The sequence below is a fragment of the Ziziphus jujuba genome, chromosome 1 (assembly GCF_031755915.1).
Source record: "Ziziphus jujuba cultivar Dongzao chromosome 1, ASM3175591v1".
NCBI lineage: Eukaryota > Viridiplantae > Streptophyta > Magnoliopsida > Rosales > Rhamnaceae > Ziziphus > Ziziphus jujuba.
In genome coordinates, this window is record NC_083379.1 from 12839528 (window position 1) to 12866791 (window position 27264).

General features: G+C 27.2%; 1 protein-coding gene and 1 pseudogene across 1 annotated transcript; both read right to left on the reverse strand.

Moving 5' to 3' along the window:
• Window positions 1-387: 387 nt before the first annotated feature.
• Window positions 388-3450, reverse strand: LOC125420642 (monolignol oxidoreductase AtBBE-like 13; annotated as a pseudogene).
• A 9332-nt stretch (window positions 3451-12782) lies between these two features.
• LOC107405222 (monolignol oxidoreductase AtBBE-like 13) lies at window positions 12783-15723 on the reverse strand. Its single transcript, XM_048467314.2, has 2 exons — window positions 14003-15723; window positions 12783-13180 (listed from the first exon to the last, which is right to left on the reverse strand). Exon 1 carries the CDS (start codon window positions 15624-15626, stop codon window positions 14013-14015), a length of 1614 nt encoding a protein of 537 aa, XP_048323271.2. The 5' UTR covers window positions 15627-15723; the 3' UTR covers window positions 12783-13180; window positions 14003-14012.
• Between the last annotated feature and the right edge of the window lie 11541 nt (window positions 15724-27264).

Here is a 27264-nt window from a genome sequence, read left to right on the forward strand (position 1 = left end):
TATTATATATGCATGCACTTTCTGAGAAAAAAAAAAATAAATTAAAGTTCAATTATATATCCATCACATTTTTATTTTTATCACATATATCCAATATCACATCTTATGTTCTTTTGCTTTTCACTTTATACCATATGATTGATTAATTTTACAACGATGACATATATATTTTAAATTGAGTTAGTCTTCATATAGGAAATCTGAATGAATTTTTGTCCAAAATACCTATAAAAATTATAATCTCCCCTTAATAGTCATCTATGATTGATAAACTCATCCTAAGTTCAAATCGCTACATTCAATAATAATAATAATAATAATAATAATAATAATAAACAGCTGATAAAGATGATAATGAAAAGAGACAACTCAAATATATACACAAACATTTATTTTATTTTTTTTGTGAATCCTTAGGTGAATTGAACCTCTGACATTGCAAGTGGGAAGAGAGTGGAGATAATGTAGCACGCATCTTTCTTCCTTCCACTCTGGAGGCCTTTCAGTGGCAAAAGGACTATCTTCTTTTCCAAAAGTTGATTCCACACTCCACTATTTAAAAATAGAAAAAGAAAACCATTCCACTGAAATATTATCTTATACATTTGGTGCTTGTCTGAAAGAAACAATGCATTATATGTCATTCACAGCCTCTCACGTTTATAACCTGGCCTGCAAATACAATTGAATTTTTCTTAGACTGTATCCATAAATATTTGTAGAACTATGAAATTGAACAAATAAAAATATTTTTTCTATAACAAATAATGAGAACGAATATTATAAATATTACAATAGTAGATTCAATAAAACAAAATTATATAATCCAAGAATTAGGGGAAAAAAAATAGAAAAACTCCTTAGAGATTTATTCAAGGCCTGTATTCCACAGTGTTCCCAAGTTAGATTTGTCTTAAACGGTGCAAATGTTACTAAAGAAACCGTCTTCCACAACACAATGAAACATTTAGAGTTTTGAATTTTTGCACCTTCAAAACTCCCTACTCCAAACTTGAACCGTACCTTTGCTTTGTCCCACTAATAACTCTAAAACTAAGAGAATAAAAAAATTTCTTCTGATTTGCTTCTTGTATATATATATACAGTCCGTCTATGGTGCGGATGGTCTTCATACGGACCACAGCATTGATGATGGTTTTTATAATATTGGTGACGATTTTCTAAAAAATTGTCGTTAATACTATGAAAAACCATCATTAATACTGCTGTCCTCATACGGACCGTCCTCACCATAGAATTTCCACATATATATATATATATATATATATATATATATATATATATATATATATATATATATATATATATATTTGACTTTCTAAATGAATGTAACTATGAATAAGAGCTATAGCCCAAAAGAATCAGATAAGTTACAAACTTATAAAGTAAAATTCAAACAAAAAAAGTTTAAATAAAACTATCTCTCATAAAATAATTCAAAATATAATAAACGGTCAAATAAAACTATTTGTTTTAAAATCATTCACAACCAAATAACATTTTTAACTCCTTAAATTAATAACCAAATTAAAACATTGGCTGTTATAAGAAATTTTTTAACAGGGAAAAAAAAATTACAAAATACAACAAAAACAAATAAACAAACATAACCTGTGGCGGCATAGCCTTTCACCCTCTAATTGATTGGAAGGTTTGGGATGCTCTGTTCATGCCTGAAGAAGTTATCCGGATCAACTTTGCCCTTTACCTTCGCCAATCTATCGAAGTTATCCTTGAAATACTTATTACCCCAAACACTTGCCTCTACAAAACTCATGTTCTTCTTCTTGTTCATCCCCAGATCAAGATCTCTATAATTCACATACGCTTCTCTTGGAAACATCGAAACTACGGGCCCATGTAGTTGTAAAGCTTCCTAATCCACTCCATGTGTTTTGCTGTGTTTCTTTCACCATCAAACCAAACAATTAGGTACTGGATCATGAAGATTGTTCCTTCTCTGTGAGGAAATGGAATCTCTGTCTCTGGAATCCTGCTCATCATACCCCCATATGGAGTCCAAATACTGACGGGCACGTCGTCTTCCAAAAACGTTTTCCACAGCCCCATGAGAGCAGTTTCTGGTATAGGCACTTTAACAAAATCTGACTTGGCTTTGAAAAAAACCTTGGACGTAGATGTCCCCACAAGCAGAACTTCAGGACGAGTCCCATTTGGGTGGCCTGCTATGTAAAGCACAGAGCCAATCCAGCTTGTTTCGATGCAATCCTTTCTTGTCAAACCCAATTCGGGAAAGCTCTGTTGCATAACATCAAGCAGTTCATCTGCATCTCCAAGAAACAGCGCATTGTAAGAAGTTGATACTGTTTTCTTAGTGGAATTTCCAATACTGGTTGTTTGAATGATGACCCTGATGAGTAGGTCTTCTTCAAGCTTATATACAACCTGTTGCCATATATGCAGGAGCTTTGTAGCTCCCTGTTCCAATGTCTTTGTCACTGTAAAACCGTGACAGTTTCCGGAACAGGTACAAGATTTATCTTCCACCATCGAATGATCCCAAAGCTTGCTCCTCCACCTCCTCTGATTGCCCAAAAAAGATCTTCTCCCATGACTTTTCGGTCAAGAATTCTCCCGGTTGCATCGACCACGTTATCAGCACCGAGGCCATATTTTCTCATCATTGAGCCATAAGCTCCTCCAGTTATATGCCCACCAATTCCTAACTGGTGCAAAGCCCAGCAGGGAAGCCATGGATTTTGCTTTTCTCAGAAATTATATAATAAACTTCACCGATGGTAGCACCGGCTTGAATCCATGCACTGTGGTCTTCAATATCGACGTTGATGGACCGGAGTTTGGCGAGGTCGACGACGATGAAAGGTGTTTCGATTTCGGATACATAAGAGAGGCCTTCGTAGTCATGGCCTCCACTTCGGACTCTAAGATGTATTCCAAGCTGTTTTGAACAAATGACAGAGGCTTGGACATGGGAATCACGAAGGGGTTGGAATATAAACACTGGCTTCGGCACTGAAGGAACTGAGTACCTGAGGTTTTGTGCTGAAGATTGCAAAACAGTAGTGAATGAAGAAGAAGTGTTTGGAGTGAAAATTGCTGAAGAAATTTGAATTGAACGATCGGAATGAAGTGTGACACATCAAATAAATTTGTCAAGGATTGATACTGAAGCTGTTCTGCATGAAGCTGACTGCATAACGACAAGAATTAGTAACAGATGGGATGATTTTGAAAGCATAATGGTTGCCTTCTTTTGGTTTCCTCAAGAGTTAGTTTCTATAAAGGGTTAGATGTGATGAGCCTTGAAGCCACATTATGATGCAAGTGAGTGTCCAATTAAATATAATCCTTTTTTTAATAAAAGCCAAACTTTATATCCCACAGACTGTAGCAATATTATATGGTTCACAAAAACAGACATAGAAGATCTTTTAACATTATCCTACCATAATTGGATTTCTTGTTTTAATCATTAAAGTTTATTGTGGGTTGTGTGGGCGTTAAGCTCGGGCCCACAACTTGCATTATCCTTGTTAATTAATTTCTTCCAATATGTACTAAAAAAAGTTGAAGGGATTAATTTTCCAATAATTAATTATTATTACGATAAAAAAAAATACAATTAAGTAATTTTTTTTCTATTTTATGTGCATATGTTATTATTTTATTAGTTTGATATTAATGTAATTTAATTAAACTCTTATACAAATAAGCATAACTAAATATAAATTACTTAAATAGTGACACATATAAATTTGATAAATATTTTAGTGGATTTTTTGACACCTTTAGCATTATTCAAAATTAATGGAGTAACTATATTTTAGTGCTTTGTATTTTGGATGAATTGCATATTGGATCACATATTTAAGATATTTCATATGAGATTCTCAATTTACAATTTATTTTACAAATTGGCTACCAAAAAGTTTATAAATTTTCCAAATTGACTAGTTTTCTCATGAATTAATTTATCAATTTTCTTATCTTAATTATAAATTAAGAAACCCACTCATTTTTTTTTTCAATTTTTAAACTTTTTTATGAGTTAATTTGGAAATTGAGTTAATATGATACAAAATGTAGAGTGCAATATACAATTTGACCAAAGTGCAAAATACTAAACCCAATTAATCCAAATTAATATAATTTAAATACAGATGAATATGAATGAACCTTTAAAAATATAGTATAACAAAATATAAATCAACAAAACAAAAACTAAATGTGTATATATATATATAGCTTCATCATTTGCTATATATTTTAGTAGAGTTTTGGTAGTATAAGTCTTAAAATAATTTTTTTTTTGGGCCTACGAGTATTAATTATTTCATCATTCCGAGAGAGATTCATTGTACAAGTGATTTGATTTTAATTTGCCATTAGCCAGGACGATTAGAAAATATACACCAAATAAAATAAATGTGAATGAAAACAAGAAGAAAATCGCCAATGAGTATTTCACTCCCAATATGGAATTACAAATTATTATAGGGTCAATATTACAGACAACTAAATATTGACAACTAAGTAAAAACCAGTAGAAACACACAGCTCATGGAAGTATAAGACAAGAAGGTAATGATTGACCTTTGAAAATAATTTCTGTGCATGACTTTTAACTGCACGGTACATGACTTTTAACTGCACAGTAGTCTTTGTTCCCATATGCTCTGCGCACCATCAAGTGAAAAAAGCAAGATTGGTTGCTACCTATAAATTAGCAAACGAAACCCTCCTACCTATAAAGCAAGATTAAGTGCAAATCTAAATAAAAAATAAATGATTTAATCAGAAAAAAAAAATTATGTGAGCAAAAAGTAGTCAAATGGAAAGGAATCAACAAATTTGCACAAGTTCCCCCATTTTTCATGCGATTAAATAATAAAAAAAACCTGAATAAATAAGAAACATGTTGCTACACACACACACACACACACACACACACACACACACACACACACACACACACACACACATATATATATATATATATAAGTGCAATAAAAAAGATCCGTCCGCACCACATGGAAAGAACATGGATATCTGTTTCCTTTTCTCCTTTTAATGAAACGGTACATTGGCACCCATTTTGGAAAAAAAAAAAAAAAAAAAAAAAAAAAAGAAAAAGCAAAGCAAAATAAAATCCACATCCATTTTCTATGTTTTAATGAAATGTAGTGTTGGCACCCATTTTGGGAAGGAAAAAAAAAAAAATGAAAACAAAGCTTTTTTTTCCTTCTTTGCTGCCTAGTAGCTCCAACAGTATTCCTCTCTTCCTTTCTTTTCTAAATTCCTAAACCAATTTCAGTAGCTCACTCACTTTCAGATTTTTTCTCTGCTGTCCAATAGCTCGCTACGGCACTCTAGAGAGGAAGAGTACATATTAATGACGTAATTAAATATAAAAATCTATTTGTAAAATATCAAATAAATATGCATATATGTGCTTCTTTTTTTTTCTTTTTTTTTTTTGATAAATTCATCTGTGTTTATGAAAAAATCTATGTACATACATTATATGTATAAGTATATATATTATAAAATAGTAAAGACATTATGAGACATTATGAGAAACTTACAAAGAAAGAATTCTATGTGTCAATCCAATTCACAACTTATAACAAATCAATTAAATTTTGATTTTTAAAAAATAAAATCTAAATAGGCAAAAAGCTAATCCATGAATGTGTGTGAGACCAATATTAAATTATTAGTTACTTTTTATGGTTGATTCAAATTTTTTCTTATATGACAATTGACATGGCATGTACTATTCCAAAAATTCTTTACAAGGTCTTTACCATGTCAAAATTTTTTTGGTTTTTGATCATAGGGTGTCTCCATACCTAATTAAGCATGGCCTAATCCATGTTTGAGATTAGAGTATTAATAGGTTTTTCTCTCCCAATAAGAGCTACTCCAACTTGAATCCCTACAATATCAAAATTGACATACTAATACATATTATATAAATAAGAACTCTGCGGTGAGGGAAATTGCCCACCATCTGGTGGATTAATTTACTAAAATTGACATACTAATACATAATCCACAAGGATTGAAGCTGAAGCTGTCCTGCATGAAGCTGATTGTACAAGCATCAGAATTAGTAATACAAAAGGTGATTTTTGAAGCATCATGGTTATAGCTTCTCTTTTTCTCTCTTTTATTTATTTATTTATTTATTTATTTATTTTTTTTTTTTTTTTTTGGGTTTCCTTGTTTGTGTTCATGAAAGTAGTTTTTATATATACTATATATGGACCATGTTTGCTTAAGCAAGACATAAGGGAAGAAGACTGTTAAAGAACAATTCAAATTTCTCGACTTAATCTTGAAGTTTATTGTGCATTCTGAGCATTAAGTCCAGGACGACGACTTGCACTGGCACCAGCTACCATATTGATTAATTTTGTTCTAAAATGTACAAAAGTTGAAATGATTAATTTTCCAATAACTACTTGATTATTTGATATATAAAAATAAAATTATTTTGGCCTACTAGCTAGCTAGTATTAATTTTTTCTCATCATTCTGATATAGATTCATTGTATAAATGATTTAATATTAGTTTGTCATTAACCGGGTTGATTAGAAATATAAATCGAAAGAAAATAAACGTGAAGTTAAAACAATTGAAGAACATCAATTAGGAAAATGTGAAAGCAGCCAGAGAAGGAACATGGAATGTGTAATTAATTAGTGCGCTGTAAATAGTTTACAATAAACTGAAAAAACAAATTGAAGTGTTTATATATTATTGCCAAAAAAAAAAAAAAAAGTTGTTATACAGTATGTACACACACGCAGAGAGAACTGATTTTATAATATTATTAAATTGTTTGATCAGACGGGTAAATTTTGTCTTTTTGGGAGGCGTTTGTGGGATGATGGTGCATCAAACAAGCTCTAGCAAGGCACCAACTTAATGAAAAATATTATTCGAATTTTTTTTGGCGATTAAAATTTTTGAATTTTTTTGACACAATTAAATTTATTCGGAATTGCTGATAGAGATAAAAGCAAAATAATAGATAAAGTACTATTTAATTATGAATAAAAAAGAAGGTATTATTTAACTTTTTTTTTTTTTTTGGCTGAATAAAGTACTATTTAACTTGTATTTTTAACTCCACAATTCAAAGTTGAGTTGGACTGAGTTGGGATCCGTGTTTTCTTTTCTTTTTTTTTTTCTTTTTTTTTTTTTTTTTTTTTTGGTGTGTGTGTGTTCTTTTTTGGTAAATGATTTGGCTCCTTTTCATTTTTATTTAAAAAAAAAAAAAGCATTCTCATAACCATTGATAAAATTGTATGCTATTTGATCATTTAAATAGCTTATTTAAAATGTTTATTTTATTAAATTAGAATTTTTATTCTAAAATTTAATATATAATTATATATTACAAATTAACATATGTCATATCGATCTCATCCTCATGGTTACCATTGGTAATGGACTATGGAGTATCACTTCATCAAATTATATGACGTAAATATAATGGATTTAATATTAAAATGTTGTCAAATCATAGTTTTAAATTGAAAATATTCTAATAACATTAATATGGTACTAATTTCTTTAATTTTATGTTCCTTGAAATGGCCAATAATGATTTTCAAATTGAAAGGTATTGCAAATATAATTTTGGTTTTTTATTTTTGTTTTTTTAATTTATCCAAGGAGTTTTAAAAAACAATTATTATCTAATAATAAAATTTTCAATGCTTAATTTGCTTTTCTAAACATAAAAAAAAATAATAATAATTGTGTTTATAGTTTTTTTTTTTTTAACTCAAATGCTATCTTTTATTTAAAACACATATATTTTTTAATTTAAATATTATATTTTATTTGACTTTTTATTGAATGAATTGACATACTAATATATTTACCATTGTGCATCAAACAAATAAGACCAAAAAAAAATTTTTTTTTCTTTCGAAATTAAAAATAAAAAGAAAGAAAGAAGAAAGAATTGTATGCATCTTCCAATAATTTTTAGTATATGAGTTAAATACATGCCTTTAAAATACTTTTTTTTTTAAAGCCTTTAAAATACTTGTTTTTTGGGTGATAAAAAGCCTTTAAAATCTATATAATATTTAAAAATAGAAGAATCAATGCCACGTGTCAGCATATGATAATCATTCCAAATTCCCTTCAAAATTATGAATAAAAAAAATCATAGTTTTTTATTATTATTTATGATTTATCAAAATATAAATCAATAACAAATGAAGAAGTTATTTAAAAACATGAAATTTTTATCTTTATTGGTTATATTCAAAAATATATATTATTATTATTATAATATTAAATAATTGATTAAAAAAGTATGAGATTTTTTCAATTTTTATGGTTACACCCAAATATATATAAAATCAATTTTTATTTTGAAATACATTTTAAATAAACAATAAATATATATTTATAATATTTTATATATAATTTTACTATATTAAATTTTTCCATGCAACTAAAATTAGGTCATAATCAAATTATATGTAATATTGAAATAAAATATATATAATATATCATAAGTTATACATAACTTAATACTAATATGTATCATAATGTATAAGTCAACACATATTGCAGTGAAATTGTATATATATTTTTGTATTATATATATATATATATATATCTCTTTTTAAATTCAAATGATTGTTAATTGGGTTATAATAATAATAACAATAATAATAAATATAATTATATTATATTATAGTGATTTAACATAAGAAAATTAATTATTTGCAAAGAATCAAAAAATAAATTTGAATTTGAATTTTATAGATGAAAAATATTATATAAATACATTTGAATTTAAATTCCATAAATGGAAAAAATTAAATAAGTAAATATTTTTTAATTTGAATTCAATAAATAATTTACTTTAAAAGGTAAAAATGTGTTTATATGATAAATAATGATAATTATTATTATATTATGAGTATTTAATATATGAAAATTAATTATTTGCCAGGAATCAAAACATACATTTGAATTTGAATTTGAATTCCATAGATGAAAAATATTATTTAAATACATTTATAAATGCATTTGAATTTAAACTTAAAATCCATAGATGAAAAAAAAAAAAAGATTCAAATAAATTTATTAACAATAAAACTTTTAAATAAATTTTCAAATATGACCCGGCATGTTGATTTTATCAACAAAATCAATACTAACAAGACGCACTGGATGTTAAAGTTCGAGTTTTATGACTTTAGAGGTTCCAAGCTTTAATAATAAATCAGAAATTAATAGTGTTAAAATGGTTGTAATGGATGAACAAGTTTCGTTTTTTTTTTTTTTTAATTTTCATTACATACTAGTGATATTATTATTATTATTATTATATATAATATATAATTATATATTATATAATAATATAATAATATTATATATAAATTTTTTTGTTTAAAGTTTAAAATTTTTTTCAAATATTTATAAGATAGAATGATTTATGCTACAATAAAGAATTCATTAGTTCGTCATTGCAAACTATTGATTCATGAAGGTCAATTGTATTTAACGCGAAATTTAATAGTTAGATTCAACAATATCAAATTTAAGATCACAAAATACAAATATAAATTAAATTTTATGCTGAAGACTAATATTGTAGACACTTTGAATGAAAGTTTTTCAACGTACAAGTTTTGTATTCAAATTGCTTGCTGAAATTTTGAATACAACTAAACCCAATGAACAAGAATTGTTTGGTATGTAAGAAGTTTATAATAGTGTAATGATTAATGCTTTGGAATTTTATATATAACTTTTTTGATTTTTTAATATATTATCGGAGAAGTTCTTTGAAAAGACAATGTTAAAAGTCTGGGCATGGAGGAAAGATAAACAAACTAATTGATATTATACTTTAGGATCTAAAATACGTTTCATCTATAATTTAGTTATATTTTAGGTTAAACATGGTAAAATAGAATTTATATTCAAAACAATTTTCTTTATTTTATTTTATTTATCAAATAAGTCATATACATTTAGTTTTTTATTAATACAGAGAAATTAATTACTTGCAAGGAACAAAAAAAAACAAAAAAAAAAGATAGTCAGAATAAAAAACATTAAAAAAGATTTATCATCTATATATTAATATTTTTGTTGATTTGTTATATTTATTTTATTGTTAAATAAAAAGATGTTATATATAGTAATTAATAATTAGATTCTATATACTAATACATACATACATACATATATATATATATATATATATATATATATACTGATGTGTAATAAATGAAATTTAAATAACAAAATATATAGATCTCAATAATAAAATTTATCTCCTTATTTAATCTTCTTAAAATATATATAACCATAGATAAATTATCTTATAAGGTAAAAAAGTGTTCATTGGGCAAATAATAATAATAATAATAATAAATATATTTAAATTATATTATGATTATTTCACATAGGAAAATTAACTATTGCGATAAATGAAAAAATACATTTTAATTTGAATCTGAGTTCTATAGATGAAAAATATTATACAAATACATTAAAATTTGAATTTAAACTCCATAGATGGAAAAAATTAATTAGTAAACGGCTTTTGAATTTAAATTCCATAATTGAATAAGATTATATATAAAAGTCAAATTTTTTGTTCTTAACAAATTTTTACAATATAAATTGAAAAAAAATTAAGATCCAAATATACGTAGTAACAATAAAACTTTTAAATAAGTTTCCAAATATGGCTGGATATGTTGATTTTACCAACCAGATCAACGCTACGAAGGCACAACGAATGTTCAAAGTTCGAGTTCTAAGACTTTGGAATGTTACAGACTTTGATGATAAATCAAGGTTACAGACTTTGATGAGAAATCAGAAATTAGTAGTGTTAAAATGAATTTAATGGATGGATAAATTTTTTTCCTTAAATTTTTGTTATATTATTATTATTATTATTATTATTTATATCATTTATCTAATTTCTACTTACTTTTAATTTGCTGTTTCAAATTATTTTAAATTATTTTTTATAACAAATAATACATATAATATAATTTATAGTTTTCATCAATGATATTGATATTCCCATTAATTAGCTTTTGTATGTAAATGTGCATGTAATATACACCAACATCAAAGTTTAAATATTATTATTTAATTATTATTTATGATATTATATATTATCTATATTATACATAAAAGTAAAAGTAAGATACTTAGTAAAAAAAAAAATTTATATGTTATTAGTAGATTTAAATATAATTAATTATTATAAATTATTTTTAAAATTATATATCGTACCTAGCATGGAAACATATTCTAATATTTATTATCAAATAAACAAATGAAATAAAACACGCCCGCGTGTAGAGGAGAGCCCCATGGTCTTGAAATAAGCCTTGGGCTCTCGGACTTCCATTTAGGTTTCAGCCAGGGGTAAATTGGTCCAATGCTACTAATTTAGGCCTTCAAGGGTGTTTGGTTTAATGATTAGGATTTTGTTTCGGTTTATTCAAATTCAAGGAATGAAGACAAAATAACGATGATTGAATTTTGCGTTTTTTTAATACTTAAAAAAATAAAATATTATTATTGTTTTAATTTGATTGAGGGATGGAAGTAGCATTGCAACCAATAGGAATTGAAGAATAAAATAATGGTATATGTGGAAAAAGTTGGAAGAACAATATTTTATATTTATATTTATTTTCCAACTCTGAAAACAAGGCTGCTGCATCTAAATGATCTCCAGTAACTTTATAATAATAATAGGATATTTCTCAATACTGGATATCACATAAACTTCATGTTCACTAAAATTCTATATAATATTGAATACTAAATCTCTAGATTTTTACATTTAAATTCAAATAACAACTATTAGTGCATACAGTTGATAAACACAGGCTATATAAGAGCATCTCCAATTATTTTTTTTATTGGAATTTATATAGTATTGATTTTAAAAAGTATTTATGTTTACATAGTATTTTTTCTATTTAATAGATAATATTTTGGATAATTTCTTTCTAATGGAATTTGTTTAAAATGTTATGCAATGTTAATATGTAATTTTTTATTTTAAAATTATATCTAACTAAAAAAATCTAAAAGTCCATCCAGGAATTATTTTTCTTTTAACAAAAGTCAATAAAAATAAATAAAATACTGATTCAGCCTGTCTAATAAAGCGTCTAGAAATAGACAGTGTTCTCACGGCTTTTATTTCTTTTGTTACCATATTAGCATAACTAATGCACAGAACTATTGGAGATGATTTTTTTAAAACCCTATCTACTTATCTGATGTAGCAAAGAATTTTTAAATAGATATAGTTAATATACAGAACCATGGGAGATACTCCAAACATTTTTTATATAACTAAATCGATGATCTTGATAATAAAAAAATATTATTATCATATATTGTCTCTATGAGCGTGTAAAAGTGTATTGATTGAAAGAAATTAAAAAAAAATATATATATATATATATATATATAGTAATATAGGGGCTTATGGCCATCAAAATTGAATTCAATAAGATAATAATTCATTATTTAGTATCTAAAGTTTGGTGACTATTTTTTTTTTTGTTTTGGGTTATTGGTAAAGGACTCTAGAATTATTGATAAAAAAATTATATATCTCAATTCTCTACAAAAGTTGAATCCATTTTAAATTGGGCGCATTTTATATACTGATGTAATATTCAAATAAAAATTTGATATATATATATATATATATATTTATATAGGATGGGAGATGGAAGCTCAAACATTTTATCAAACAAAAGCCTCAAAAAATTTATTACATCAGTTTGTGAGGAAAGTGCATAATTTAAGCCCGCATGAAAGGATATTTATACTGAACAATAATTACACGTGAATTGAACCTGTGACATTACACGTGGGAAGAGAGTGGAGATAGTGTAGCACGCATCTTTCTTCCTTCCACTCTGGAGGCAGTTCAGTGGCAAAAGGATTATCTTCTTTTCCAAAAGTTCAAAGTCTACTTTTACACTCCACTATTTAAAAATAGAAAAAGAAAACTAGTAGTATCATCTTCTTTTGACCATTCCAGTGAAATATTATCTTATACATTTGATGCTTGTCAAACCAATTAACAGAAACAATGCATTATATGTCATTCACAGCCTTTCATGTTCGTAACCTGGCCTGCAAATACAATTAGATTTTCTGAGGCTATATACATAAAGATTTGTAGAAATATGAAATTGAACAAATAAAAATATTTTTCTATAACAAATAATGAGAACAAATATTATAAACATAACAATTTTAAATTCAATAAAACAAAATTACAATTATAATTCAAGAATTTGAAAAAAATAAATAAAAATCCACAGAGATTTATTCAAGGTCTGTGTTCCTCAGCATCCTTAGTTAAATTTGTCTTAAACGGTGTAAATGTTCCTAAAGAGACAGTCTTCCAAAACACAATGAAACATTCAGAGTTTTGAATTTATGCACCTTCAAAACTCCCTACTTCAAACTTGAAGCATACATTTACTTTGTCACACTGATGGCTCTAAAACTAAGAGAATAAAAAAGTTTCTTCTGATTTGCTTCGTATGTATATATATATATATACACATTCTTTCTGAATGGATGTAACTCTGAAGAAGAGTTATAGCCCAAAAGAATCAGATGAGTTACAAACTAAAAACGGTTAAATGAAACTAAATCTTATAAAATCATTCAAAACAAAATAAACAGTCAAATAAAACTATTTGTTACAAAATCATTCAAAACCAAATAACTCTTGTAACTACTTAAATTCATAACCTAATTAAAACATTAGCTGCTCTAAGAAATTTTTTAACCAAAAAAAAAAAAATAATAAAAAAATAAAAAAAGAAAAAAGGCCAAAAAAAAAATTACAAAATACAACAAAAAACATATAAACAAACATAAAAAAATAAAAAAATAAAATAAAAATTACAAAATACAACAAAAAAACATATAAACAAACATAACCTGTGGCGGCCTAGCCTTTCACCCTATAATTGATTGGAAGGTTTGGGATGCTTTGTTCATGCCTGAAGAAGTTATCCGGATCAACTCTGCTCTTCACCTTCACCAATCTATAAAAGTTGTTCTTGAAATACTTAATTCCCCAAAACCTTGCCTCTATAAAACTCATGTTCTTCTTGTTCATCCCCAGATCAAGATCTCTATAATTCACATACGCTTCTCTTGGAAACTTTGAAACGTACGGGCCCATGTAGTTGTAAACCTTCCTAATCCACTCCATGTGTTTTGCTGTGTTATTTTCACCATCAGTCCAACCAGTTAGGTACTGGATCATGAAGATTGTTCCTTCTCTGTGAGGAAATGGAATTTCTCTCTCTGGAATCCTGTTCATCATACCCCCATATGGAGTCCAAATACTCAGGGCCCCGTCGTCTTCCAAAAACCTTTTCCACAGCCCTTCGAGAGCAGTTTCTGATATAGGCACTTTAACAAAATCTGATTTGGCTTTGAAAAAGAACTTGAGCGTAGATGTCCCCTGGAGCAAAACTTCAGGATGAGTCCCATTTGGGTTGCCTGCTATGTAAAGTACAGAACCAATCCAACTTGTTTCGATGCAATCGTTTCTTGTCAAACCCAATTCGGGAAAGCTCTGTTGCATAACATCAAGCAGCTCATCTGCATCTCCAAGAAACAGGGCATTGTAAGAAGTTGATACTGTTTTCTCAGTGGAATTTCCAATATTGGTTGGTTGAATGATTACCCTGATGAATAGGTCTTCATCAAGGTTAGCTACAACCTGTTGCCATATATGGAGGAGCTTTGTAGCTCCCTGTTCCAATGTCTTTGTCACTGTAAAAACTGTGACAGTTTCCGGAACAGGCACTAGATTTATCTTCCACCATAGAATGATCCCAAAGCTTGCTCCTCCACCTCCTCTGATTGCCCAAAAAAGATCTTCTCCCATGGCTTTTCGGTCAAGAATTCTCCCGGTTGCATCGACAATTCGAGCATCGGCGACGTTATCAGCACCGAGGCCATATTTTCTCATCATTGAGCCATAAGCACCTCCAGTTATATGCCCACCAATTCCTAAACTGGTGCAAAGCCCAGCAGGGAAGCCATGGATTTTGCTTTTCTCAGAAATTCTATAATAAACTTCACCGATGGTGGCACCGGCTTGAATCCATGCACTGTTTTCTTCAATATCGACGTTGATGGACCGGAGTTTGGCGAGGTCGACGACGATGAAAGGTGTTTCGATTTCGGATACATAAGAAAGGCCCTCGTAGTCATGGCCTCCACTTCGCACTCTAAGATGTAATCCAAGCCGTTTTGAACAAATGACAGAGGCTTGGACATGGGAGTCACGAAGGGGTTGGAATATAAACTCTGGCTTTGGCACTGAAGGAACTAAGTACCTGAGGTTTTGTCCTGAAGATTGCAGAACAGAAGTGAATGAAGAAGTGTTCGGGGTGAAAATTGCTGAGGAGATTTGAATTGAACTATCAGAATGAAGAGTGACACATCGGATAAATTTGTCGAGGACTGAAACTGAAGCTGTCCTGCATGAAGCTGACTGCGGAAGAACAAGAATTAGTAATAGAATGGTTGATTTTGAAAGCTTCATGGTCGCCTTCTTTTGGTTTCCTTGTTTGAGTTAATTTCTATATAGGGGTTACACTTGATGAGCCTTGAAGCCACTTTAGCAGTGAGCGTCCAATTAAATGTAATATCTTTTTGAAAAAACCAAACTTTGAACCCCACTATGGCAATAATCCATGCTTTGGGAAAAAGAAGACAGAATATCTTCACGTGTGATTAGAATTCTTGTTTCAATCATTAAGTTTATTGTGGGTGGTTGTGAGCATTAAGCTCGTGTCCACAACTTTCATTATCCTTATTGATTAATTTTATCCAGTATGTACTAAAGACTAAAGTTTAAGGGATTAATTTTCCAACAGTTAGATATTATTATGACAAAAAATTTTTTTTAAAAAAAAAAAAAAAAAAAACAACAACAACAACAACAAATTCTTAGTGATATTATTACGTACATATGTTATTATTTTGTTAATTTAAATATTAATATAATTTAATTTATGAATGTTAGAGAAAAATATAAATGAAATGAAAATCTATTTTCCATCAGTTTAAATTTTTGGAATAAATAGTATTTTAATATGATATCAAAACCAACAAATATATGGATCCAAAGAAAAACCCAAAAAAAACAGATTTATATTTGAAAAGAGTGTTAGAGAAAAATATAAATGAAATGAAAGTTCACCTTCCATCAATTTAAATATTTTACTTAGATTTTTTGTCACCTTTAGCATTATTCCATTATTCATAAGTAATATGGGTAATTGCATTTTAGTGCTTTGTATATTGGATGAATTGCACATTGAACCTCTAATTTAAGACATGTCATATTGGACTTTCAATTTACAATTTATTTTACCAATTGGCTAACAGAAACTTTACAAATTTAAAAAATTGACTAGTTTTCTCACGAATCAATTTATCAATTTTTTTATTTTAATTATAAATTGAGAAACCTAGTCATTGTTTTTTTCTCAATTTTTTATAAGTTAATTTGGAAATTGGATTAATATGAAACACACTGTAGAATGCATTATACAATTTGATCAAAATGGAAAATACTAAAATGCAATTAATTCAAATTAATATAATTTAAATATAAATGAATAAATCTTTAAAAAAATATATTATAACTAAATCTAAATCAACAAAACAAAAGTAAATGTATAATATATAACACCTCATTATTTGGTATATTTTTTGGTAAAGTTTTCAGTAATATAAATCTTAAAATAAAATTATTTTGGCCTACTATTATTAATGATTCCATCATTCCGAGATAGATTCGTTGTACAAGTGATTTGATTTTAATTTTCCATTAACCAGAACGATTATAAAATATACGAGAAATAAAATAAGTGTGTTTGAAAACAATAAGAAAAACAAATGGGAAAATGTGAACGGAGCTTGAGAAGGAAACTTTTTTTTCTTTCTTTTTTTTGGGTGAACGCTTGAGAAGTAAACGCTGAATGTGTAATTAGAATATGTTTTGCAAGGGAAGTGTGGCCTAAAAAATTCTAAGAATAGTTGTAGAATTGATGAAAGATTTTATGAGAGTCAATAGATTTTAAAAAGGGTTAATAACGTTGTGCTCCTATAATTTTTTGAAAATCTTAAAATAAACTTTTTTTTTTAAGATTTAAAGATGTATTTAGAATATTTATACGAAATCTAACAGACGTTTTGCCCTCATAGGGTATTAATATTTTATTAGACTCATATAAAATTTCAAAAAAAATCTTTAAATCTCAATCGTTGAATAGATCTAAGGACCAATAAAGAAGATTCAAATAAAAAATATATCAGAATGTTCTAATAAAAAACTAACTCTATATATATATATATATATATATATTTGTTGAATATATAATCCTAGAGTTAGGCTTATATAGGACAACTTGATAGTTTTGATATTAGAATTTTCTTTATTAGCTATTAGATCACATCAAAGATTGAGATTTAAAATTTAAATATGGTAAAATATGAATTTAATGATATATTTAGATCCTATTTAGAATAAGTGAACCCTATCAAAATACGATGATTAATAAATATGGTTTTAAATCTCAATATTTAATGCGATCTAAAAGCTCAATAAGGAAATTTTAATGTAAATTTTGATATTAAAAAACTGATTTAGTATGCTTGTATATAAATATACACATATAAGAAGATGTGAAAGCACATTTCTATTTCTCTTATGAGAAAAGAATACTACACAATGAAAAAATAAAAATAAAAATAAAAAGGCTCCTACAACACCTGATAAACAAGGAATGAGATTGCAATTTTGTCTACCTTTTACTGATAATAAGTGAGGCATCCTTATGTCTAATGCTTTCGAGATTGACTTCCTATATATATATGTATGTATGTATGTATGTATGTATATATATATACAATAATTATCTAATTAGAGGTATTTTTTAAATTTAATAAGAAATGATTATGTGGTAAATGTTAAAGTCTGTTATATCTAATTTAAAGTATCTTTAATAGGCTATTTATTAGTTTTATTCTTTATAAAATAGAGAATCAATTCTCATTGTTAAGTCTCCATTCTCCAATAAACTTTTCATATTTATAAATTAAAATAAAAAGTAAATTTGATTCTCCAAATTTAAAGAGCGAAATTCACTCTCTAAAGTTAAATTTTTAATATTTTGATTGTATATTATATTACACCTTCCGATGCATCTATATCACTTTATGTTAATTAAAACAATAAACAAAAAGAAAATATTCTTTCAATTTTTATGCACTAGTAATATTTTACATTTCCTTATGCAACATAAAAATAAATTTAAAAAGTTGTGTTGCAATGGTTTTATTAGTTTCACTCTTTATTTTTAAATATTCTTTAAGATGCACTTTATAATAATAAAAAAAAAATGTTCTTCAAAATGAAAAGCATTGTTGGAGACACTAGGATTTTAAATTTAAATTCAAATATTAATTATCCTTAAGCATCTTTAATATAATTGAATTAGTGATTATTTGATAAAAGACTTCATGGTGTATATGTAGTTAATCTCTTATCAAGATATTATAATGGAAAAATCATCACAACCATTACTTACTAGCTTTTAAATTGTTTGAAGAGCTACAATTTAAAAATGTTTTAATGGTCTAAATAAATTGGATGGGTTATGTACTATGGCCATAAACGAGCAAAGTGAACCCAGACTCATTTAAACCCCAAAAATAATTTTACATTTCAACCATTAAAAAAATTTGAAAGTTCATTAAAAGTGTGATCTTGATTAAAAAGGCATTTCAACGTCTTGATAGGAGAATTATTCAATGTTCATATCTATATAATATATAAAAATTGAATAGTCAATGAAAAAAATACCACGTACCATCATAATATTATTTTAAATTTCTTCCAAAATTATCAATAAAAAAAAATTCATCCCTCATTCTTCTTATTATTTATGGCCATATCAAAATATCAATCAGTATCAAATAGAACAGTTATTTAATAACATAAGATTTTTTACTTTCAATTAGTTGAATCCAAAAATATATATTTTTATTAGCACAAAAATATAATATTATATTTATAAAATAATAAATTAAAGTGTATCTCCATATATAACATATCTTAAATTACATATATAAATGTAATTATATAAAAAATAATAAAGATATTTCTTTATTTGGATAAAAAAATTACATAAATAATATTATTTTATTTTATTCGTGGAAAAAATTTGAAATATCATTTTCATAATATATTTGTTAAATATTGCAAAGTAGGATTTTTATTCAAAATAAATTTTTTGATTTTATTTTATTTGAGATATCTTTTTATTGGTTGTACCTAAAAATATATAATTTTATTATTATAATACTATATATGACGTTTGATTAAGGAAACCACCTTGATTATGACAAAAATGTTAAAGTGTATAATTAGGACAAAATATAATATTATATTTGTAAAATGATAAATTAAAATATATATCCACCTACAATGTATTTTAAATATTTTTATATCTACAAACGTAATTATATGGAATATAATAAAGATATCTTTTTATTTGTACACAAAAAATATATATAAATAATATAATTTTATTTTATTAGTAGAAAAAAATTCAAATATCATTTTTAAAATATAATTGTTAATTATGGAAAAATAGGATTTATATTCAAAATAATTTTTTTGATTTTATTTCATTTACCAAATAAGTAAAATATATTTGGTTATAAATTCGTAAGTGACATCTTCCTATTATCTAAAATTTCAATGTTCAATATTTTGGTGGTTTTTATTTTTTTATATTTCTGTTTTGGTTATTAGAGTTTTTTTTTTGTTGTTTAATTTCAATTTATTTTTTTCCATGGATCATAATTATGATCATCTAAATTATGACCATGGATGTAGACCATGGTATGGATTTTTTATTGAAATTGACGATATTGAATCAAAATATGTTGTGGAAACTAATCAAAAAGAGCAAAAGTTTCTTTTGATGAAGATTCCTCACTAATTATTAATTTACCTTTATGTATCAAATTTTTCAGGATAATAGAGGACAAGAATATAAAAAGGAAAAAACGTAAAATATTATTAAGGCTGAGGGTATTATTCAAGCCAAAAGCATGTAAGAAAGAATGATACGATTGTTTTGAAAGTCGGATGGTATCAGAATTTTCGAACTCAGCAATAATGGCATTGAAAAAAAATAACTTACACCGATTAAATATTTATCCTAAATAATTTTTTTTTTGTTATTATGTTTTATTTTTTTAATCTGTTTGAAAAATAATATTAAATTTTTTTTTTTGATTGAAAAAAATAATAACTTTATTTTAATAAGTAATGAAATAAGCCCTCCAACAAAGAAAAGCAATCCTGGAGTACCCTAGACTTTGAAGTCCTTCAAATCATTTTATACCATGTGGAATTACTTTATACCATATTTAAGGTATGTTATGTGTGAAACATATTGTCTTGATTTACTAAATAAAAAAAAACAGTTCAAGATCCTTTATATCTACTTCGTCGCTATGTAAATCGAATATGTATCACTAAGGTAAGTTTAAGTCCAAAAGACATTTTTCCTTAAGCATGACACATCTATTTCCTCTCTGGTTACATTGCATACATTCATTACATTATAATATTTTGTTTCAAAATGTGGGATAATATTGAAGTTATGAGTGTTTTAAAATAAAAACACATAGTCCCACATAGAAAGTTTAAGAGAAACTTTTATGCTTTATAACCATAAGTGATATGGGTTAAACTTTATCATAGGTTCTCCAATGGGGGCCTACCTGATTACCCATCATATACATATTAAACTTGAACATGGGCCCATTTACTGGGGCCTACCTAATTACCCATTATATACATATAAATATATATATATATATATATATATATATATATATATACATATTTTTATTAAAATAAAATTTTATTTTATTTTTATTTTTTAGAAGTCTGTTAGAAGATGTTTTCAGGAAAAACCGAAGTTATTTCCTGTTACAACTTCCACCTTTACATGGAATTGTATTGTGCCATGAAAGAGTACGAATTATCCTATAAACAGAGAATATATTTCATTCATTTTTTTTTAATACAAAATCTGCATAAAACATTTAGAGAGAAAAGATATTTTTGTTCTGGATTGGGTTTGGGATTAAGTACTCAATTTAAAATATCTGATAGCTTAATCCTGGGAGGCAGTTTCCTACATAACTTCAAGTACAGAGAAGGGGAAAAATACTGTCTTTAGGACATTACTACAAGCAAGACTCTATCATCAACTCTTCAATACAGGTTTTCCTAATTTTTTTATTTTTATTTTATTTTGCTGTATATTATTATTTCTTCTCTTCTTCTTTATTGTACATCATATTAAATATTTATTGAATATTTATACTTTGTTTTCTATATTGTTTGTGAATTTTCAACAATCTAAAGACAGTATTTCATGGCAGATTCAAAGCAAGTATAGTGGCAAATCCTATAAATGTATCTAAGAATCCTTATGATGAGAAGCCTGAGAAGTTCAATAGTATTGACTTCAAGAGATGGCAACAAAAAATGCTTTTCTATCTGACAACCATGAATCTATGACACATAGTCAAAGAAGAGGTTCCCAAGGCAAATGGTGATCCTCTTTCAAAGGAATCATTAATGACCATTGAGCCTTGGAAACAATCTGACTTCCTATGCGGAAAGTATATTTTGAATTGTTTAGAGAATGGCTTATATGATATTTATTTTTCATATAAGACTGTAAAGGAAGTTTGGGAAATGCTTGAGAAAAAGTATAAAACTGAAGATACTAGTGCAAAGAAATTTATAATTGGTAAATTTCTCAAGTTTATTATGGTTGACTCTAAAACTGTTGTGAAACAGGTTAAAGAATTGCAGGTGTTGATTCATGAGTTACATGCTGAGGGATGTTTTCTCAATGAACAATCTCAAGTTGGAGCAATTATTGAGAAATTGCCACCATCATGGAATGACTGTAAGATTTACTTAAAACACAAACGTAGAGAGATGTCTATGGAGGATTTGATCTTAAGACTTCAAGTTGAAGAAGATCACAGAAAGGGAGACAAGGTTGATGGAGAGAAAGCCAACATCATTAAAGGAGCCTCAAAACCTAAATTCCAAAAGTTTAAAGGCAAGAAGATTACTGCGAAGGGTGTTAATCCACATGCTCCAAAAGGTAAAGGCTTTAAGAAAATTAAAAGAAGTTACTGGGCTTGTGGAAAGATAGGACACAAAGCACAAGACTGCCACAACCACAAGGATCAAAAATCTGGACTCAATTATCAAGAAAATGTTCATGAATATGATGAGAATTTGGTTGCAGTAGTATCTAAAGTTAACATGATTTCAGATGCAAAGGGCTGGTGGGTTGGTACAGGAGCCACAATGCACATATGCAGTGACAAAAATTTATTTTCTTATTATAAACAAGTTTCTGAAGAAGAAAATCTGTATATGGGGAATTCATCTTTATCAAAGGTGGAAGGCAAAGGCAATGTGGTGCTTAAATTTACTTCTGGAAAATCTGTAACTTTTACTAATGTCTTATACGTTCCTGACATTAGGAAGAGTTTAGGTTCAGGTTCTATACTTAGTAAGAAATGTTTCAAACTTGTATTTGAATCTGACAAGTTTGTTCTCACTAAGGGTTGGATGTATGTAGGAAAGGGTTACTTGGCTAATGGCTTATTCAAACTCAATGTAATGGTTACTAATGCTAATGATAAAGTTATGTATGCTTCTGTTTATATTGTTGACTCTCTTGATTTATGGCATTCTAGATTAGGACATGTTAATTATAGATCTTTACACAGAATGGTTAATTTAAAGTTATTACCAAAATTTGATATTGATATACATCATAAATGTGAAGTATGTGCTAAATCTAAATTTACTAGACAAAGTTTTAAGTCTATATAAGAAAAAGCAAAAACGAATTGCTTAATTTAATTCATAGTGATTTATGTGACTTTAAGTCTATTCCCACATGTGGTAGAAAAAGTTATTTTATAACTTTTATTGATGATTGCAGTAAATATTGTTATGTAAATTTAATACATAGCAAAGATGAGGCTTTGAATATGTTTAAGACATATAAAGCAAAAGTTGGAAATCAATTGGAAAAGAAAATCAAAATAATAAGATTTGATAGAGGTGGAGAATATGGATCAACTGTATTTTTAGATTTTTGTGTCTTATATGGAATTGTACATCAAACAACGGCTCCATATATACCACAACAAAATGGTGTAGCAAAAAGAAAAATAGAACTTTTAAAAACGTGATCGATTGCATGTTGAATAGTTCAGGGCTTCCACACAATTTGTGGGATGAAGCATTACTTACTGCTAATTTTATATTAAATAGAATTCCAATGAAGAATTCTAATAAATTTCCATATAAAATCTGGACAGGAAGAAGTCTATCATATAAAATGTTGAAAGTGTGGGGTCATATTGCAAAAGTGCTTGTTCCATTACCTAAGAGAACTAAACTAGGTCCTAAAACTATAGATTGTGTATTTATTGGTTTTGCCAATGCTAGTGCTACATATAGATTTTTAGTTTATAAATCCGAAATTTCTTATATACATTTAAATATGATAATTGAATTTATTGATGCTGAATTTTTTTAGAATACATTTCATTATAATGAAAATAAGATTAACGTTTCAAAGAAAAGAGTTCTTGAGGAACCTTCTACTTCAAGAGTCCAAGATCAAGACTTGAAACTTAAAAGAGGTAAAAGAATTAAAATGCCAAAGAATTTTGGACCAGACTTTATTACATACGTGACTATTGTAGAACCACAAACATATAAAGAAGCTATGTCTTCACCTGAGGCACCTTCATGGAAGGAAGTTATAAACAGTGAAGTGGAATTCATTTTACAAAATCATACATGGGAATTGGTTGATTTACCACCAGGTAATAAGCCAATTGATTATAAATGGATTTTTAGAAGGAAACTTAAACAAATGGGTCTATAGACAAATATAAAGCACATTTGGTTGTTAAAGGATATATACAAAAAAAAAGGATTGGATTATTTCGACACGTATTCTCCTATTTCAAGAATAACATCAATTAGAATGCTAATTATAATAGCATCTTTTTATGATATGGAGGTATATCAAATGGATGTTAAAACAACAATTTTAAATGGAGAATTAGATAAAGAAATATAAATGGAACAACATGAAGGTTTTGTGGTTAAAGGTCAAGAAAATAAAGTTTGTAAATTGGTTAAGTCTTTATATGGACTTAAATAAGCACTAAATCAGTGGTTTTAGAAGTTTGACCATACAGAGTTATCACATGGTTCTAAAATAAGTGAATGTGATAAATGTGTATACATTAAGAATTATAAAAATTTTTATATGATGGTGTATTTATATGTTGATGACATGGTAATAATGGGAACAAATAAAGATGTGATTATGTTAACTAAGAAAATGTTGAATACTAGTTTTGACATGAAAGACTTAGGTCTGGCTGATGTCATTTTAGGAATTCAAATTAAAAGAAATAATAATGGTTATATTCTCACACAAGCCCATTATGTAGAAAAAAATATTAAATAAATTTGGGCAATCTAATTGTAAGGTTATTGTAATTCCCTTTCATACAAGTTGTAAATTAAAAAAGTTTACAGGAGATGCAATTTCTTAATTAGAATATTTACAAATAATTGGAAGTTTAATGTATTTAATGAATTCTACTAGACTAGATATATCTTATTCAGTAAGTCGGCTTAATAGATACACTCATTGTCCAAGACATGATCATTGGAAAGCATTAGTTAGAGTTTTAAGGTATGTAAAATATACCTTAAACTATGGATTACATTATACGAAATATCCATCAATACTTGAAGGGTATAGTGATGCTAATTAGATTTCTTACAGCACATAAACCAAATCAGCTAGTGGATATGTATTTACATTAGGTGATGCTGCTATTTCTTGGAAATCTTCAAAGTAAATGTGTATAGTAGTTCTATAATGGAATCTAAATTTATATCACTTGACAAAGCTACTAAAGAAGCATAATGGTTAAGGAATTTTTTAGAAGATATTCCAATGTGGCCTAAGCCAGTGATAGCCATTTCTATACATTGTGATAGTATGACAGCTTAAGCTAGAGCCAAAAGCAATATATACAATGGTAAGTCAAGATATATAAGGCATAGGCATAATACTATTAAGCAATTGCTCTTTAATGGAGCAATCTCCATACAATATGTGAAATCAAAGGAAACTATCGCTGGTCCTTTGACAAAAGGCCTAGCTAGAGAGCGAATAGCATATACTACAAGAGGAATGGGTTTAAAGCCAATAGAATGGGCTAATCTAGGTGGAAACCTAACCTAGTTGATTCTAGGTTCAATAGGCAAACTAGCTTGAAGAACACAAAAGGTAGACACACACAAATACATTCTTGAAAAATTGGTGTGTTGATAATATGTTATATAGTTATTTAGGTTATGCTATGCATTTAATGATTTATTTAAAAAAAAAAAAAACCTATATGATAGTAAATGTGGGGTTGCAATTATGAGAATTAATGGCTGAACTTTCAAGAGCTATCATGAATATCAAGATATATTCAAGACCAAAAAGAATATAAATGAACGAACAAAGAATATTTAAGGTGTGTTATGTGTGAAACATATTGTCTTGATTTACTAAATAAAGAGAGCAGTTCAAGATCTTTTATATCCATTGCGTTACTATGTAAATCGATTATGTATCACTAAGGTAAGTTCAAGTCCACAAGACACTTTTCGTTAAGCTTGACACATCTATTTCATCTCTTGTTACATTGGATACATTCATTACATTATAACGTTTTGTTTCAAAATGTGGGATAATGTTAAAGTTATGAGTGTTTTGAAACAAAAACACAGTCCCACATAGAAAGTTTAAAAGAAACTTTTATGCTTTATAAGCATAAGTGATGTGGGTTAAACTTGAACATAGACTCCCCAGTAGGGGCCTACCTGATTACCCATCATATACATATTAAACTTGAACATAGGCTCACCAACAGGGGCCTACTTGATTACCCATTATATACATATAAATATATATATATATATATATACATATTTTTATTAAAATAAAATATTATATTATTTTTATTTTTTAGAAATCTGTTAAAAGACGTTTTTAGAAAAAACAAAAGTTATTTCCTATTACAAATTCCACCTTTACATAGAATTATATTGTTCCATGAAAGAGTATGAATTCTCCTATAAATAGAGGATAGATTTCATTCATTTTTTTTTTTTTTTGTAATACACAATCTGCATAAAACATTCAAAGAAAAAAATAGTTTTTGTTTTGGTGTTGGGTTTGGGATTGAGTGCTCAATTTCAAATATCTGATAATTTAATCCTAGAAGGCAGTCTCCTACAGAACTTCAAACATAAAGAAGGAAAGAAATACTATCTTTAGGACATTGTTACAAACGAAACTCTATCATCAACTCTTCGATGCAGGTTTTCCTAATTATTTTTATTTTTATTTTATTTTGCTGGATATTATTATTTCTTCTCTTCTTCTTTATTGTGCATCATATTAAATATTTATTGAACATTTATATTTTTTTTCCATATTATTTGTGAATTTTCAACAACATATGCCAATCGTTGTTGATGAGAGATGAGTCTAGCTTTTACAGTAAGCTGTCGAAGAGAAAGAACAAGAAAGAGCACTATTTGTAAATTTTTGTTGATGAAGGGAGTTGATGGTTTCATATTTCTGGTTTTTGGTGAAGGTAGTTTGGTGGTTTCATATTATTGGTGATGAAGGGAGTTGGTGGTTTCAAGACAAATTGAAAAAAAAGAGAAAAAAAAAATTGTTTGCCATGTATTTGTTTGTTGCCGAAACAGGGAAAGTGGAGAACAGGAGAGAGAAAAAGGGAAATTAATTACTTGTGGAATTAAAAGAAAAAGAAGAAGAAAGATAATAAAAATAGAAAATATAAAAAAAATTATAATCTATATATAAATATATTTATTGATTTTTTATACTTATTTTATTATAAAATAATAAAATTTTATATATAATAATTAATAATGAGATTGATTTTTTTTATTTGTATGATCTATATATTAATATCTCTATTACTTTTTTATA

What these genes read in the sequence shown, in the direction of transcription:
- LOC107405222 (XM_048467314.2), bottom strand. Translation starts at nt 15,626, where the DNA reads ATGAAGCTTTCAAAATCAACCATTCTATTACTAATTCTTGTTCTTCCG.